Source organism: Aplidium turbinatum, chromosome 10, assembly GCF_918807975.1.
Source record: "Aplidium turbinatum chromosome 10, kaAplTurb1.1, whole genome shotgun sequence".
Classification (NCBI taxonomy): Eukaryota; Metazoa; Chordata; class Ascidiacea; order Aplousobranchia; family Polyclinidae; genus Aplidium; species Aplidium turbinatum.
In genome coordinates, this window is record NC_137481.1 from 17248803 (window position 1) to 17263587 (window position 14785).

The 14785-nt window shown below is 36.9% G+C and overlaps 2 protein-coding genes across 2 annotated transcripts; one reads left to right on the top strand and one right to left on the bottom strand.

The window, feature by feature from the left end:
- Positions 1-2940: 2940 nt before the first annotated feature.
- LOC145778782 (uncharacterized) lies at positions 2941-4168 on the top strand. The gene is made up of 2 exons (XM_082590363.1): positions 2941-3352; positions 3831-4168. Exons 1-2 carry the CDS (start codon positions 3144-3146, stop codon positions 4078-4080), a joined length of 459 nt encoding a protein of 152 aa, XP_082446489.1. The 5' UTR covers positions 2941-3143; the 3' UTR covers positions 4081-4168.
- Positions 4169-7717: 3549 nt separating this feature from the next.
- Positions 7718-11991, bottom strand: LOC145779013 (uncharacterized). The gene is made up of 9 exons (XM_082590594.1): positions 11765-11991; positions 10861-11051; positions 10261-10438; positions 9557-10091; positions 9110-9296; positions 8780-8866; positions 8415-8586; positions 8124-8272; positions 7718-7914 (listed from the first exon to the last, which is right to left on the bottom strand). Exons 1-9 carry the CDS (start codon positions 11989-11991, stop codon positions 7718-7720), a joined length of 1923 nt encoding a protein of 640 aa, XP_082446720.1.
- Positions 11992-14785: the final 2794 nt, after the last annotated feature.

A 14785-nucleotide genomic window follows, 5' to 3' on the forward strand; every position in this document is an offset into this window, starting at 1 on the left:
AGCTACAAAACATAAAAATGTATAAGTATGGTTCTATTGCATGTTTTAATTGGAAATACAGAAATGGACTAAACTGTGAACTATGCAAAAATTGCATGGGGCTACTAATGATAGCATTATCATAGAAGCCCCCAAAATCAAAGTAGCCCCGGTTGACGGTAATGGATTTCCAAGCAATCGAAATAGATGAAATTGTTGTGCAAGTCGATGAGGTAAGCTGTTTCGGTAGGAAACTCATTCAGACTATTCCTGCTCTATCTATATAAGTAGGCCTACACTGAAGGAGACTTTCAATACAGGGCAATCTTTAGCAAGTGTTGTGCATAATTTGTTATGGTTTCAGACTAAATAAACTATATTAAAAATGGATTACTTTTAATTTGATATAAAGATTAGAAAGTACCGTACAACGGCCAGTCAAATTGTCTTTTGACTCGTTAGTAGGAAGTTACCAGTATCTAGCTATATGCTACTTGTGGGCTACCAGCTAATCTCATTTTAACTAAAGTTATAAAAATTTATTTTGTTATCTATTTTTTACATTAAGAAATTAGTTCAAGTAAATTCCTGGTAGCATAAACTAATTGACTGTTCAATACGGTATTATTAATGGCAGATTTATTTCTTTGCTTATATAATATATACATTTGCAATGACTTATAACATTGTATTGAATTAAAACTTACTTGATTTACCGATATGCATAGAGTTTTTCTTATTTTTTGGAGTACAGTCGAAATCGGCTAGTCGCATATCGGTTAAGAGCATAAATCGCTTTAGAGCATAGCATTGCATAATCCCAAACCATTCCCATTCACTTGTGAAGAAAATTCAACGGTTAGTCGCATAATGATTAATCGCATAAATCGGCTAAGCGACTAGGAATTCTTGATAGATTTGTAGACTTTTATCACTTAACCGCATATTTCCTTTGGCAAAGCAAAGTTGCTCAAGATAACACCTCAAGACAAACAGTTAGCGCCTACATGATTTAAACAATAAAGTAAAACCGCACGAAAAAAGGCCTTCTCTTCTATGATTTGAGTACAGTGCTGTATGAATCACAAGACCACATTTCATTTATGGATTGTTACATCATAAACAAGTATCATTACGTCGCAGTACGAACTGTAGAACCACAAGACTAAGGAAAATCTAAATCGCATGATTAGTGAATTTTCTTTCTTGCTCGCTGAAGCGAATTCGTTACGGTTGGGTGATCACGGCAGCTACCCGAAAGCCACGAGGAACGCGCGTGAACAGTTGTTGCTGCGTCACACTTCGCTGACCAACAGCCAAACAAAGTAGTACCGTTATTTGGAATTCGGTTGTACAGTACTATTCTAGAATATTCTGTAAATCTCCTAACACTCCGGGTTACGTATTAAGGCTCAATGCCTTCGTTCATCGAAAAAGTCCAGCGGTCTGTTTTCACGCTTTTGCGTTAGATAAACGTTCGGTATTGACGTATAGGATACTGTCAAACAATGTAAACGATTAAGCGCATATACCGTTTAAGCGCATAAAAAAGCTTGACAAATTGACTATGCGCTTAAACGATTTCGACTGTATTGGTTGGCTCATATTTTCAAGTTCTAACACAATAAACAAACTGATTAACAAACTATTGGCTGCAAAATGCAAGTCCATCAACTAGTCGTACATAATTGAACTGTTAGGTTAGATTTCAATTACAAATATACGGATGCAAACTAGTTTGTACCCTGAACAGTTCGTACCCTCAGTTCATTTCCTGAAAAGATTGAGAGAAAAAATTAAAAAAAGCCGAAGTTGCTGATTGCAGTTTCCGCAAACATTTAAAAATTTTCCCTCTGAAAGGATGGAGAGAAAAAATAGCACAAAGCCGAAGTCGCTGATTGCAGTTTTTGCAAACAAACAAAAACTCTCAGGATCATTACCGGAAATTTTAAAATGTTTGCGGAAACTCCGATCTCAACCCTAACCCTTTTAAAATGTTTGCGGAAACTGCGATCAGCGACTTTGGCAAACTCTTAGGATCATTACCAAAATTTTTTAAATGTTTGCGGAAAAACGGAAACTGCAATCAGCGACTTCGGCTTTGTTCTATTTTTTTCTGTCGATCTTTTCAGTTTGTTTGTTTACAGAAACTGCAATCAGCGACTTCAGCTTTTTTAATTTTTTCTCTCGATCTTTTTCTAACCTTAACCCTTTTAAAAAGTTTGCGGAAACTGCAATCAGCGACTTCGGCAGACTCTTTGGATCTCTACCGGAAATTTAAAAATGTTTGCGGAAAAACGGAAACTGCGATCTGCGACTTCGGCTATGTTCTATTTTTTTCTGTCGATCTCTTCAGTTTGTTTGTTTGTGGAAACTCCAAACAGCGACTTCGGCCTTTTTGAATTTTTTCTCTCAATTTTCTTAGGGTACGAACTGAGGATACAAACTGTTCAGGGTACGAACTAGGTTGCACCCCAAATATACTACATAGGTGTTTTTGCATATTGTATCATACAAACTACTCGCAAATTTTACCTTAAAGATAACAGAAAAGCAATATTTTACCTGGCTGGATTTATTGTATAACAAAATGCAATAAAATTGATTCTTTCTTATTCATCATTGCAGAACTTATGGTCCTGTTACAAAAATAAATTATATATACTTGCTATACTTACAAACAATTCTAGTAATGATAGCAGATATACGAAAGGGCAATTTAGTTAACAAATCTGAAATTACATGAAAAAGCTCCTGATAAGTACCGGTACTGTAATCCCTTTTGTAGGATAATAAGCCACAACACCATGAAGCCCTTTGTTGATTATTCCTGTGAAAAAGTATGAAATATCATCTATGCTTAATTTTAAGGGCTAGGGACATGAAAAAAAAATTTTTCTACAAAAGTGATTTTCTGATTTTATACATGGTCAATAAGAATGCCTGAAAAAAAAAAGTTTTTTTGAGCTGTATTTGGGGTGCTTTGAGGGCCTTTTATTTTCACTTTCTGATAGTTGACGATCCGACACGCGTCACTGCGTAAAGGCGACTGTTGAGCGATGACGTTTCACCGGGAATTCTCTCGCATCGATGTCAGATCGCACTGCAGAAATAAGTAATTCGGACAAGCAGCAAGTGAAGTTATTTTGTTTCAATAACGTGGTATGGAGACATTACAAGATTTTAGCAGCGGTTCTGATGAAGAGGCTGAAGTATTTTGTGACTTTGGAAATGAACATCTTCCGATGCAATCTGATCACGACCATGTTCAACCGTACATGTTCGAGCCTTTGGCAAGCAGCTCAGAAGAGGAGATTGAAGTATGTGAAGCAATGGATTCGGATATTGAGCTTCGAACGAACAGCTTAAACTGGTATGTTGTCAGCGTTTGTATTTTTACACACTAAATTTAATTAGCATTACACAATATAGATACCAATTGTAAACAAACATTTGTCTGCGGCCTATAAATGGCTTAAACTGTGGGAAAGGCAATAACTTTTTTGCTGTGTAGCATTGCGCAATATTAGGCTACTCAATTTACTTTGAAGTTATTATATAACAACATGTGGCCTTCTATAAACATTCCTTTTCAATCGATGCGACCATTACGGTAATCATCCCAAGCATTTCTATAAGTAGGCCTACCGGTAGTAGACTGCGTTACCCACCAGGTTTCACTTCTTGGACGACCGCGTTTCCTCTTCCCATCCACCTTTAGATCTAGTGCCTTTCTAAGAAAACTTCCTTACACTGATATCAAAACAGTGTTTATTTTAACACTACAGTACACAAGTGATATGCATGCCGTATGGCTATTGCAATTTGATTTTTTTTTTATAAAATTACAGGTGCAAGTGCGACAACTGCGATATCCTTCCAACAGTAGCGGAATGCAGGTGTTGCACCGAAATAGAGTGCATTGCCCAAAAAGTAAGAGAAGGACGGGAGACGTATGGCTGCGAAATAAAGTGCATAACAGAGCACCCTGGGTTTCAGGCAGCCTGTCTCAATGTGGATGTGTTAGAAATTGCCTGGCTGCAGTACAAGCAGCAGTATGGAGTTCATGGGGCTCCTGAACATAAGCGCCATAGGCACTAGGGTGGATCAAAAAAAACAATTTTTTAGGTTCAGCTTAGTGCATCTGCCAAAAGATGCAGTTTGGGCTATCTTTTACATTGGTACTTGAAAAAACATTTTTTGACCCCGTTTGACCCCTATCCAAGAGCTCTCTAGTGACCGCCGAGGCAAAATTCCTTAAATTGACTATAATTTTTTTTCTAGTGGGTGCAGGCTAGTGGTTTTGGTGTCTATCCCCACTAAATCAAGTCTTGGGAAGTCATTTCTGCAGTCTAAAATCATCTATGGGCTAGCAAAATGACATCAGAGCCTTTATTCAGCAAAAATGCTTGAAAAAGTTGGAAATTTATTGTTTTTTTTAAAAAAGGGCAAAGAAAAACAAATTCATAATGCTTCTAAAGGTATTGCTGTTAATACACTGAAGCAAACATATAAAAGCAAACAATTACCGTATGAAATTAATTGCAAAAATGTTGCCTTTAATTTGTGCATCCAATTATCCATAGCATTACAGTAATGGACACAAAATGCATGACAACGGGTTCAGGCGAAATCAGTATGTTAGTGTTTTGTTGAGGAGCTTATATCAAATCCTGCAGACATATTATTCTTAAAAGGAATGATGACAGACAGGACAGCCACAATAGCCGGATTTGACTCTATTTTATTCGCACAAGTCAGAAGGAAAGAAAGTAGGATTCTTAGTGCAGAAAAACGACAAAAACACTCTAAAAAAAAATAAACGCAAAAACTGCTTCTACTGTAGCTCTTAAGATAAGGAACTTCTCTGGTCAGGTTGTTTACATCACTTTGGTGAAATCGTTGTGTCATGTATCTTTGAAGATTTGAAGCTAGAGGTTTTAAAATAACCAAAAATGAGCATCTTCATAAGACTCCGCAATAACTGGGGTTCTATTCCACAGTGGCTAACTGCTAAGTACACTGGATATCAACAGCTTTCCAGTAACAACACACGATCTCATTCAGAACCTCAAAGATGACGTTGTTTAACTTGCACAAAGCAAATACAAGTTCATTTGAGGCGACTATAAATAACTTATGAACTTGTGCAATGTGCATTGCTTATATCAGTCCTGGTCTACAAAATGTGAAATTCTACCGTTCTGGGGCCACACACAAGGCCAGATGGATGGCCAAATTGATTCATTCCTATTAATTGGTGCTACTGGAAAATCAAATAGCTAAGTTACCTAAGGGAACTATCACATCAGGTTCACAAGTGGCTAAACTGAAAGATCTCATGAATTTTATTTCCCTCGTCTACTGTATATATTGGTTTCGGTGTAGTGTTGCTGTAGATGCTCCTTGGAACCGTTTGACTATGTACAAGAACATTCTCAGATATGGAGCAGTGCATAAGTTGATATCAGATGCTGCTGAACGTAGCTTCAAACGTCAATTTTGGTATCTCTATGCTGAGATGGTACCACTGGACTGGCACTGTTCAGCTCTGAAGTTCAGGAAGAGGTAAACATCAGATGGCTGATGAACTTATGCATGTAAAACCTACAGATCCTGTTTTTACACCAGCAGATCGGTTTGGCACTGGCCAGCTACGGACCACGTTTTCCATCAGAAATCAATCTGGAATCAAAACTGACAGATTTTATCACAAAGGACTCTCGGTTCTTTTCCTCTGTTTTAGAGATAAATGATGATTTTCTTCCTTTATCAGTAGAGAATTGGTCTGAATCAGAGTCGTACTAGAAAGCTGTTTACAATGTGGCTGAACATGGAGTTAAACTGAGCACCGATTACCTACATTGTGCCAGAAACGAGGAACACTATCAAAACACTTTACAAATAGTGGAAGCTAACAGAAAAGACACACCTAATTTGAGAAAGGAAAAAAACTAATATCCTCTTGCACAGATTAGACTAGTCGATCACATTGCCTTCTGTGACAAAATGTGTTAGTAAAAGTTTACAGTTACTGTATACATACATATTCAATACCAGGCATTCATGTAGCAAACTTACTAGCCTATATTGGTAACTTTCTATGGTATTTGATCTATTTCCTGTGTGAAATTAGAATTTTAGACCACTTCCGCTCACTGGAGTTGTATTTTTAGCTATTCCAACGCGTAAAAAATGTGAATTCACAGACAACTGGTATAGACAAGCATATTCTTTTAATTCCCTGTACGATAAATAGTCGAACAGGCAAAAGTTTTATGCATATTATTTTGTTGAAACATACAAATTCTGTTGAGAAGCGTGAAAATACTGGTAATTCAATATTTACTTAATGGCAAACCTAAAAATTTGAATGGGATGGTGGCCCACATAACGTGCCCCAATTCTACTGATTTTTGGACCAGCAAAGATTCTTGGCTAGTGGAACAATCTCACAAATCTACAAGTCAATAGTACAAAAAAAAGTAAAAAAACAAGGGGGTTGAGTGCACACTACCCAGGATGTGTTCAATGGGATGCTTATTCAGAAGCCAAATGCAAGGTTTGCCTCTATTAAACATTATATAAACTCAATTAAGTTAAGTGTGATCAGATACTTACAAACATTGAAATAAACAATATCTAAAGCTGTAATAAATGCAATAGTTAAGTTTACACTATCAAATAAATATATATGCGGCATGCAGCTGCACTATTGTATGCTTCTGTAGTCTATTGGACCTCATATCACCTCAACCATCTCATTGGACTAGAGGCCAGTTTGCACACAAATGGTCACATCCTCGTGTGTTTTACCTAGGTTACACTTTTTTTAGTATTTCATCCACAAAACTGCCCAAAATATCTAAAAATGCCATTTCTTTCCCATAAAATGCCTTTTTTAGAGCAAAAATGTCATTATGCAATTTTGGCTGCCCATGCATCATCTTAGACTGCAGAAGTGACTTCCTAAGACTTGATTTAGTGGGGTTAGACACCAAAATCATTAGTCTACACCCACTAGAAAAAGTATTATGGCTAATTTAAGGAATTTTGCCTTGGCGGCCACTAGAGCGCTCTTGGATAGGGGTCAAACGGGGTCAAAAAATGTTTTTTCAAGTACCAATGTAAAAGATAGCCCAAACTGCATCTTTTGGCAGATGCACTAAGCTGAACTCAAAAATTGTTTTTTTTGATCCACCCTAATAGGCACATTGCATATAGGCAATTAGCCCGTTGGTGTTGGGGGTACCTTGGTCGAAACCTTAGAGTGGTTCTTCCAGCATGCGCCGTGACTTGTATAAGAACCCAATTCTCGCTCCAAAACAATGAGGACGATTTCGTTGGATTTCAACTGTAAATACCTAAAGAACAACCTAAGACTTGATATGGCTTCTTCTGAAGAAGCCATATCAAGTCTTAGGTTATATCGATATTATTGTTTAATACGTAATGTTTCGCCCCCTTAATAAAGTACTTTTACAAGACTCACCAATGTGTGTTATCTAGTTTGATACAAATATGGTGCAATAGGCTACTATGTTGCATTGTAAGTTACTTTATAGCGGTTAAGTATGTCCGCGATGGTATTAAGCAATAAGTCAAAGAAATGGCAATGGTGAAAAATGAAATCAATGAAAGATAAACTAATACGACCACCAATCCCAAACGAAAGCGAAATATGAAATAATATGCTGTACGGCGTACATTCAAAAAACACAGAAGTACATCTATAAGGTTATGAACTTTCACTGTTATTAACAGGTGCGCTTGTAAGAAAACGCGATATATGATTGTTGACGACACTCTGTTTATCTGGACGCTTGAGATTGTGATATAAAGGAGGAGGGGTTTCCCATGACAACTCCTCTGGAATGTCATTACTAGCATCTTCAACTCTTGAAGTCACTTCAGCTATAAGTTCAGCAACGTAACCTGCAAAGCAAGGGTTATAAAATATATTTCTAGTCAATGTTCATCGCGTAATTTAACCGAAGCAAGCAGCTGCAACTGTCAAAGAATAGCTGGCTGAGTGTTTAGGGACTAGCAAATGCTTATGAGTTTTAGAAACGAATAAACGCACTATTAGGTTGTTTAAGTAGACTTTAGCACATATTTCAATTTTAGAAGACATGTATTCTTACTGAAGGTACATTCTTGCATTATCTTTTTTAGCGTGTGAGAACCTCCTTTGCCTTTTGGAAAGGAAAGAGAAAACTGCAAATTTCCGTCTTTTGTTTTAGCTTGCTCCTTTCTGCTATTTTCATTGTAATGAAGGGCCGCAAGTAACAATCTAAAGTTAAACATAAGCGTTGATTACTGACGATGACAAGCTGTTTTTTAGCAATCTCATTGCATTATAACTCTGTAGGCTTATTACATTCTTAAAAGCCTCTTTATCAATGGTTAGGCAGAATATTTGCTGAATGGCTTACCTGCATTTCATGGCAGCATAACCAAAGTGAAACATTTTGGGTGCAAATTGATTGACAAGACTGTGGTAGGCCTCTATGGAAAACGTCTGCCCTTCCGGGGACAATTTCGTGACATCTTTTCGTAGATTCTTGCTTCCCAACAATCCTGTCAAAGCTTCATAACATTCAGATCCTGAAAATAAAGAGTCTTGCTACTAAATTTCACATGTCAACTTAAAACACTTAAAAGCCAAGTCGAAAATTGCACAAGGTACTTTATCCAACACTGAGCGAATATAAGCAGTTAGCATGCTTTTGAAACAGCCTTCTTTTATGTTACTGCAATCACACTTGAGGTTAATAAAGACAATAAGTACAGAACAAACCTGCTGTGAAGTACTTCCTTTTCGCAAGTGGCAGATGTAAGCACAAAGGAAATAACTCACTGTGTCCAGTGTGGATGTCACATATACCTTAATATATACCTTAACCAAAGGAAATTTACAGAATTAGCGAGTTGCCTGCAGTATAAAATGGTTTACGAATGACTAGATCACTAAATGCTCCATTCACATTGCAATAACTAATGCATTTAGCAAGATCTTTTTTGGCACAAACTAAACTACATGAAAAATGAGTAGACTAATAGAGTTAAACTTGTTGTTTAGATCGTTAATCGTTTTATGGTTTTCTTTGCTTCAATGTTTAGCGCTTACCTTTTGCAACATGCCATATATCAAAGTAATGCGTCATTTCTTCATGATCCTCCCTAATCCACTTCTGTATCTGCAGGTGTCTGTCCGTAATCAATGTGCATATGTTGACTCCAGCACTAGAAAGGGTACCGAGACACCTTTTCAATCCCTCTACTTCCATGTGGTAACTTCCCTTGACCTCATTACTCTAAACACACGTCTTACATTAGGTAGAACAGTAGTAACTACTGAGGGAAAACATGTATTCGTTGTATACAATACTCATGTAACTTTTGGGGAGCTTTCCATTACATTTGTGATTTGCGGAAATAGCAAAATTACGACATCAGAATTGTGGGTAACTCCATTTAATATTATATATATTCCTTTGAAAGATGAAAATACAACATAACATAATTCAGGACACGATTTTGTAGCAAGTAGCATCGTAAGAACATGTAAACTTACCTGGACAATTTCCATGCTTAAAATACGGTTTTGCTTCACATCCATCAGAGTATAGCTTCCGTATTTAGCAGAGTGGCCCATAGAGTCACATCTTGCATCACCACCACAAATAAGATTAACATCCTTCTTTGCTTCTTGCAGTACATTCTGTTGCTTCATACTCCAGACATGGTTGACAGCAGGTATTAAAAACTTTCTTTGATGTCGAAAAAAGGTACGCTTTTCGTAACACTGAACACCCCAAAAGCGCAAAAAACGTAAAGTTTTTGTAGGTAGTGCTCCACTGAACAAAATAGAGGAACTTAACGAAATATTTCCTTCTGGTATTCCACCTACAAATGGCTGACTAAACCATTTGTAAGACTGACGGCAGTGATGGCAGATTTGTTTAACTGCCAACAGTGTTCCCTTGCATGTACTGGAAGTTGTTGCTCCTGCCTTACCACATAATTGACAGATTAAAAACAAACTCATGAGCATGCTATGGAAAATCACATATTTATTTTCCGGTATTGATTTTTGATTAGCTTCTGATCTGGAAAATACAAAGAAAATATCAATACATGTTTCAAAGTGGATGTAGCTGGACAAATTGAGGCATTCTGCCAATAAAGACCTGACCTACTCCAGCTCAATAGGCAGCTATGAACTCCAGTTAGACATTCCAAGTGTCAACACAAGCCAGAATATTATGCATCACTTACTCATTACATTCGAAAGAAATGGAATCATAAGATTCATTGTAATCTTCATCCAAACATTCATGCATGTCTTCTTCATTTTCACTATGGATGAGAGTAGAAGATTGAATAAAATCCATTACCGGTATTACACATTGAGTTGCGGCATCACTACATCTTATCGGTACATTGCATTGGATGCCTAAAACATTGCAGAAATCAAATGTGGCTGATACAGCTAGTCAGAAATTATGTTAACTAGTATGTATGTTATGTTAAATAATGTTTACAGTAGTATGACTGTGGTATTGTCTCAATGAAGGATTTGCTTTTTTTCATTGTAACACTAACATTAATCTTTGATACTTTTAATGCAATGTTAACTATTGGATGACACTAAAATAACTTTAGTGGATCATTGAAAACTTTTAGCACATGTGGATTGTGTAACAATTTACCAGTAGCCTACATACAATATACTTCACTGCAGTACAATAAGTTATTTACAACTTGATGAAGAAGGAAAAAATAGTTTATTTTAAACCTTGGGCAGTGTAGCATGATTATGAAATCGACTAACATCAATAGGCTAGCATCTAGTAACCTATTTAACAAGTTTATTACCTATACTTCTGGTATTGGAAACATTAACGGTTTGGGTCATTGCAACTTTGCATTGTGGATTTATAAACATGGCTTCATAAATCATCAAAGGCTGTTCCTGTTCATCAATTGCTTCTTTTGTTATACTAGTAGAGTTTTGACCAGCAATTAACTCTGTTTCCACAGACACCACTTGTTGATCTACAAGGCTGCTACCAATATTTTGGGTTTCTTTTGAATGCACTGTAGTTACTTCATGTTGCAAAAGCTGAAATATTTTTTGGCATCAGTACCACATAAAATACTCTCTAAGTAGACTAATACAGCAGTGCACTTGACATGCCAGTATAGAACTTAACATATGTGTTAATTAAAGAAAAAGTACGGTACTTAAAGGCAGTCTTATGAGTAGAAAAGAAAATTGATCATTAACACCTTTATATGTAGGCTACGAGATAATTTACTAACCTTCACGTAGTATAAACACAAAACCTGAATAGTATGAAAGAATATAACTAGTAGGTTTGCAATTTATAGGCTAGCTATGGTAGCTAATTTACTTGTTGAACTCGGCGCTTTCTGACAGCACTCCTCTCTGTCTTTGCATGTGGTTCAGCCGTAGACGTACAAGCTACGTTTTGCCGCAGGCTAAGAATTGATGGAACTGCACGTTTCTTGAGAATCCTTTTACTGAAAGTTTAATTATCTTACAGTTAACTCTCAAGATTATTTAAAAAAAAAAACTTTCTTGTCCTGCTGTAAACCTTATCAAAGATCAACTTTGAAATAACGACATTAGACTAACCCAATTAATGTGTGACAGTGGTAGTCTAGCTTAATAACACTATGGTAGTTTAGTATAGCAATGCAGCAATGAGCACTATTGGAAATGCAGTCTAACCCAGGCTAGGCTGTAGAAACTTACCTGCCTGAAAACCCCAATTGTACTTGTAGACTCGATTCTTCAAATTGGTTACTGTCAAAGTGTACGGAACAAATTTGTGAGCTTGCTTTAGCCTTCCAATACTTTCGGTTTTGTTGAACAAATTTCTGCCATTTTTTAAACAGGTTTGGATCTTTGGGAAACTGATGAACACTTATCCCAGGTTTCGGATTATTGCTGCATCCCCAAACAACACATCTTCCAGGCATTGTTGCTCCAACAAATAACTTTTACAAATGAATTAACAGTTTACTTTGTAGCCTAAACCTCAACTAAGCAAATGAAACGTCGCTTTCAGCTGTCTTAATGCAGTATATGTCTTTATGTTGTCGTGTAATTGTCTTTGCTGTGAAAGTTAGAAATAAAAACAACTGAACTGAACAGTGAAAAACTACAATCGTTCATCAATTCACCGGTGTGACGTAGAAAGGGAATTTCCCGAAGACATTTTCGGAAAGGGGCTACAAAAACCTTATGTGTTGGATTCGTGATTTCAAAAAATAAAAACACACACTTCCAGCTTGTTTTAACCAACTTTGTTGATAGGGGTTGTTCATGATACTATTCCCTACAAGAATAATCCAAAAAACCTCAATCAAAAAAATCATGTCCCTAGCCCTTTAAGTATTAGTTTATTGTTTTTTCTGCTTCATTTCTGCAGTAAAAAAGAATTTAAAATATCAGGGTTCGATCTTAGCGGTAGTCCGCTAGCCAATGGTTAGTGAAAATTTGCGCGGACTAGTAAAAATGTTGCAGTACTAGTCCGATTGGCTAGTGAAAATATTCGCCGGTGAAAAGTTTTGGTTTACAAATTGGCGACGTCACTCTCACTCTGAAATACTGCAGAAATTTGCTTGCCAGAGGCAAAATTGCACAAAGAAGGCTGCAAAGTCGGTCAACTGAGCATGTGACTACTTTTTTCTCGCATTTTCGCACGCCAGGTCGCCAGAGTTGCCAATTTGGCTTTTTTGAAGCCAGATTTTGAGAATCTGGCTGTGTTTCAACTCGCTTGGCTTATTTTTTTAAATAGAAAAAGCCAGAAAAATTAGGCTTTTTCTGCTATTTCAACTATTTTTTGTTGGCTTTTTTAGGCTTTTTTTTGTGACTAGGTCTGGCTTTTTTTTGTGAAGACAGGTTGGCAACCCTACAGGTCGCCAGCACGAAGCCAGCATCCCAGCAAGCAGCAGTTAGCGAAATTAACGTTTTTTTGTTGATATATCGTGATCAAATGCTGATTCAACGTTACTACAAAGTGTCTAACGCTGGGTGTTAGCTGGGTAGTTATCGCTATTGTTAATACGTCATCAGACAAGTGAAAAGTCAGTAAACTGGTCGGACTAGTGAAAAATCGTGCGGGCTAGTGAAAACAGAGAGCAACTAGTCCGGCGGGCTAGTGAAAATAAAAGTTAAGATCGACCCCTGAATATGTTTATTTACACTAATCGTACCAAAAATTTAACGCTTTTACTGAAATTGGTGAAAGTCTATGTGCTTTTAAAAGCTTCACAGATTAACACAGACCTCTTGAAAATACTGCAAGAATGTGAGTAGCCACAGCTTCTTTTGATTTTGAGCATTCCGTCAAAGTTTCTTCTCCAAAGTCAAAATAACCAATTATTTCTTCCACTGGCGTAGAGTAAGGGCGTGCACTGTGCAGGGGTGCTGCGCACCCCCTGCTCTTATTGGTATTGACATATGGTGAGGAAATTTCAAAGTAGAACGTAGTCGTAGAGTAACTTACGCTGCTGGAACAGTCACGTAACAACATTCACGGGCAATAATAAGTAAACCAGCTAAATTAGATGCGCTATTTTCAACAAGGTCTTCCCACTGTGAGATCAATTGTGATTCAACAGAACGCATTGTTTTGTTATCAGACGCACAAGAATCGAAATCCGCTCATTAACATATGAACATTCAACATTGGCAGACATTAAATCAATGTAAAAATCTGCTAATGTTCTCTAACGCCAGCAATTGTTTGTCTCTGGCGAAAAAGCTTGTTCAGTAGTGCAAAGAAAAAACTGTAACTTCTGACCTGAGGAGTTGAACTCAAACAAAACTAGGCCAGAAAAATGTGCTATTATGACTCCCCACTATATTCTTGAAGCAAAGATAGTTTGCTATGTGTGAGAATTAAATCGAAAACCGATAAAAAGAAGAAAGGGTGTTTGGTCGCAGATATTGCCTGCATTAACGACGTCTCTTACCGCCATTATCACCTAACCAACCTGACATCATTGATTTATGCGGTCGCTAAGGTTTGACATCGACTTCAACGATCATGGAATGTTACATAATAAGAGCGATTATATCTTACACGCAAAAAAAATGATCGGTTAACAAGTGTATAAAGTTTAGAATTGCAGGGTTGATCGGTTTAAACCGGGGCGGTTTAAACCAATCAACCGGGGCGGTTTAAACCGCCCGGTAAAAACCGGTTAAAACCTGGTTTAAACCGGGCAGTTTTGACCACCTATTGCTGGTCAAAACTGGTCAAAACCCCTTTAGTGTATGAATCAAGCTGCTTTTCAATTGAATTAAAAGTATTACCCTCCATGTTATTAGTAATGATGTTCAACTATATTTTGTTTTGATCAACATAACCTAAATGCTGGATTTGGAACAAAAATATTCAACTTCTCTGTTTGTTTTTGATATTTCAATCAGTTGGTTATTTTCATTACCGTACTGAGAAAATTCAAATTCTAAAAATAAGTTTCTGATGAACCAAAAAATGCTTGGTAGAACGATGAACAATTTGCACAGCCAAGTGAGCCAACTGAAGTACAAGAATTTATTCCAACAATTTTTTTTTTTATGAAAAACATTTGCCATCAAATTTTATCCAGTTAAAATAAAACAATGCGAATGCATATTCTAAGATGCTTTAAAAATTAAAGACAGGATAGTTTATGATTCGTTCTTTGAAGCAAAGTACACGTCAAGCCAAGAAAGGATTATCGGAAAAGGAACAAGTTGTGATGCCTTATGCCTATCTAC

Coding starts and splice junctions, on each gene's coding strand:
- LOC145778782 (XM_082590363.1), top strand. CDS start 3,144: ATGGAGACATTACAAGATTTTAGCAGCGGTTCTGATGAAGAGGCTGAA. Junction 3,353..3,830: donor CGAACGAACAGCTTAAACTG/GTATGTTGTCAG, acceptor ATAAAATTACAG/GTGCAAGTGCGACAACTGCG.
- LOC145779013 (XM_082590594.1), bottom strand. CDS start 11,991: ATGCCTGGAAGATGTGTTGTTTGGGGATGCAGCAATAATCCGAAACCT. Junction 8,587..8,779: donor AAGGAAGTACTTCACAGCAG/GTTTGTTCTGTA, acceptor CTTTATTTTCAG/GATCTGAATGTTATGAAGCT. Junction 7,915..8,123: donor AATGCAAGAATGTACCTTCA/GTAAGAATACAT, acceptor CTTGCTTTGCAG/GTTACGTTGCTGAACTTATA.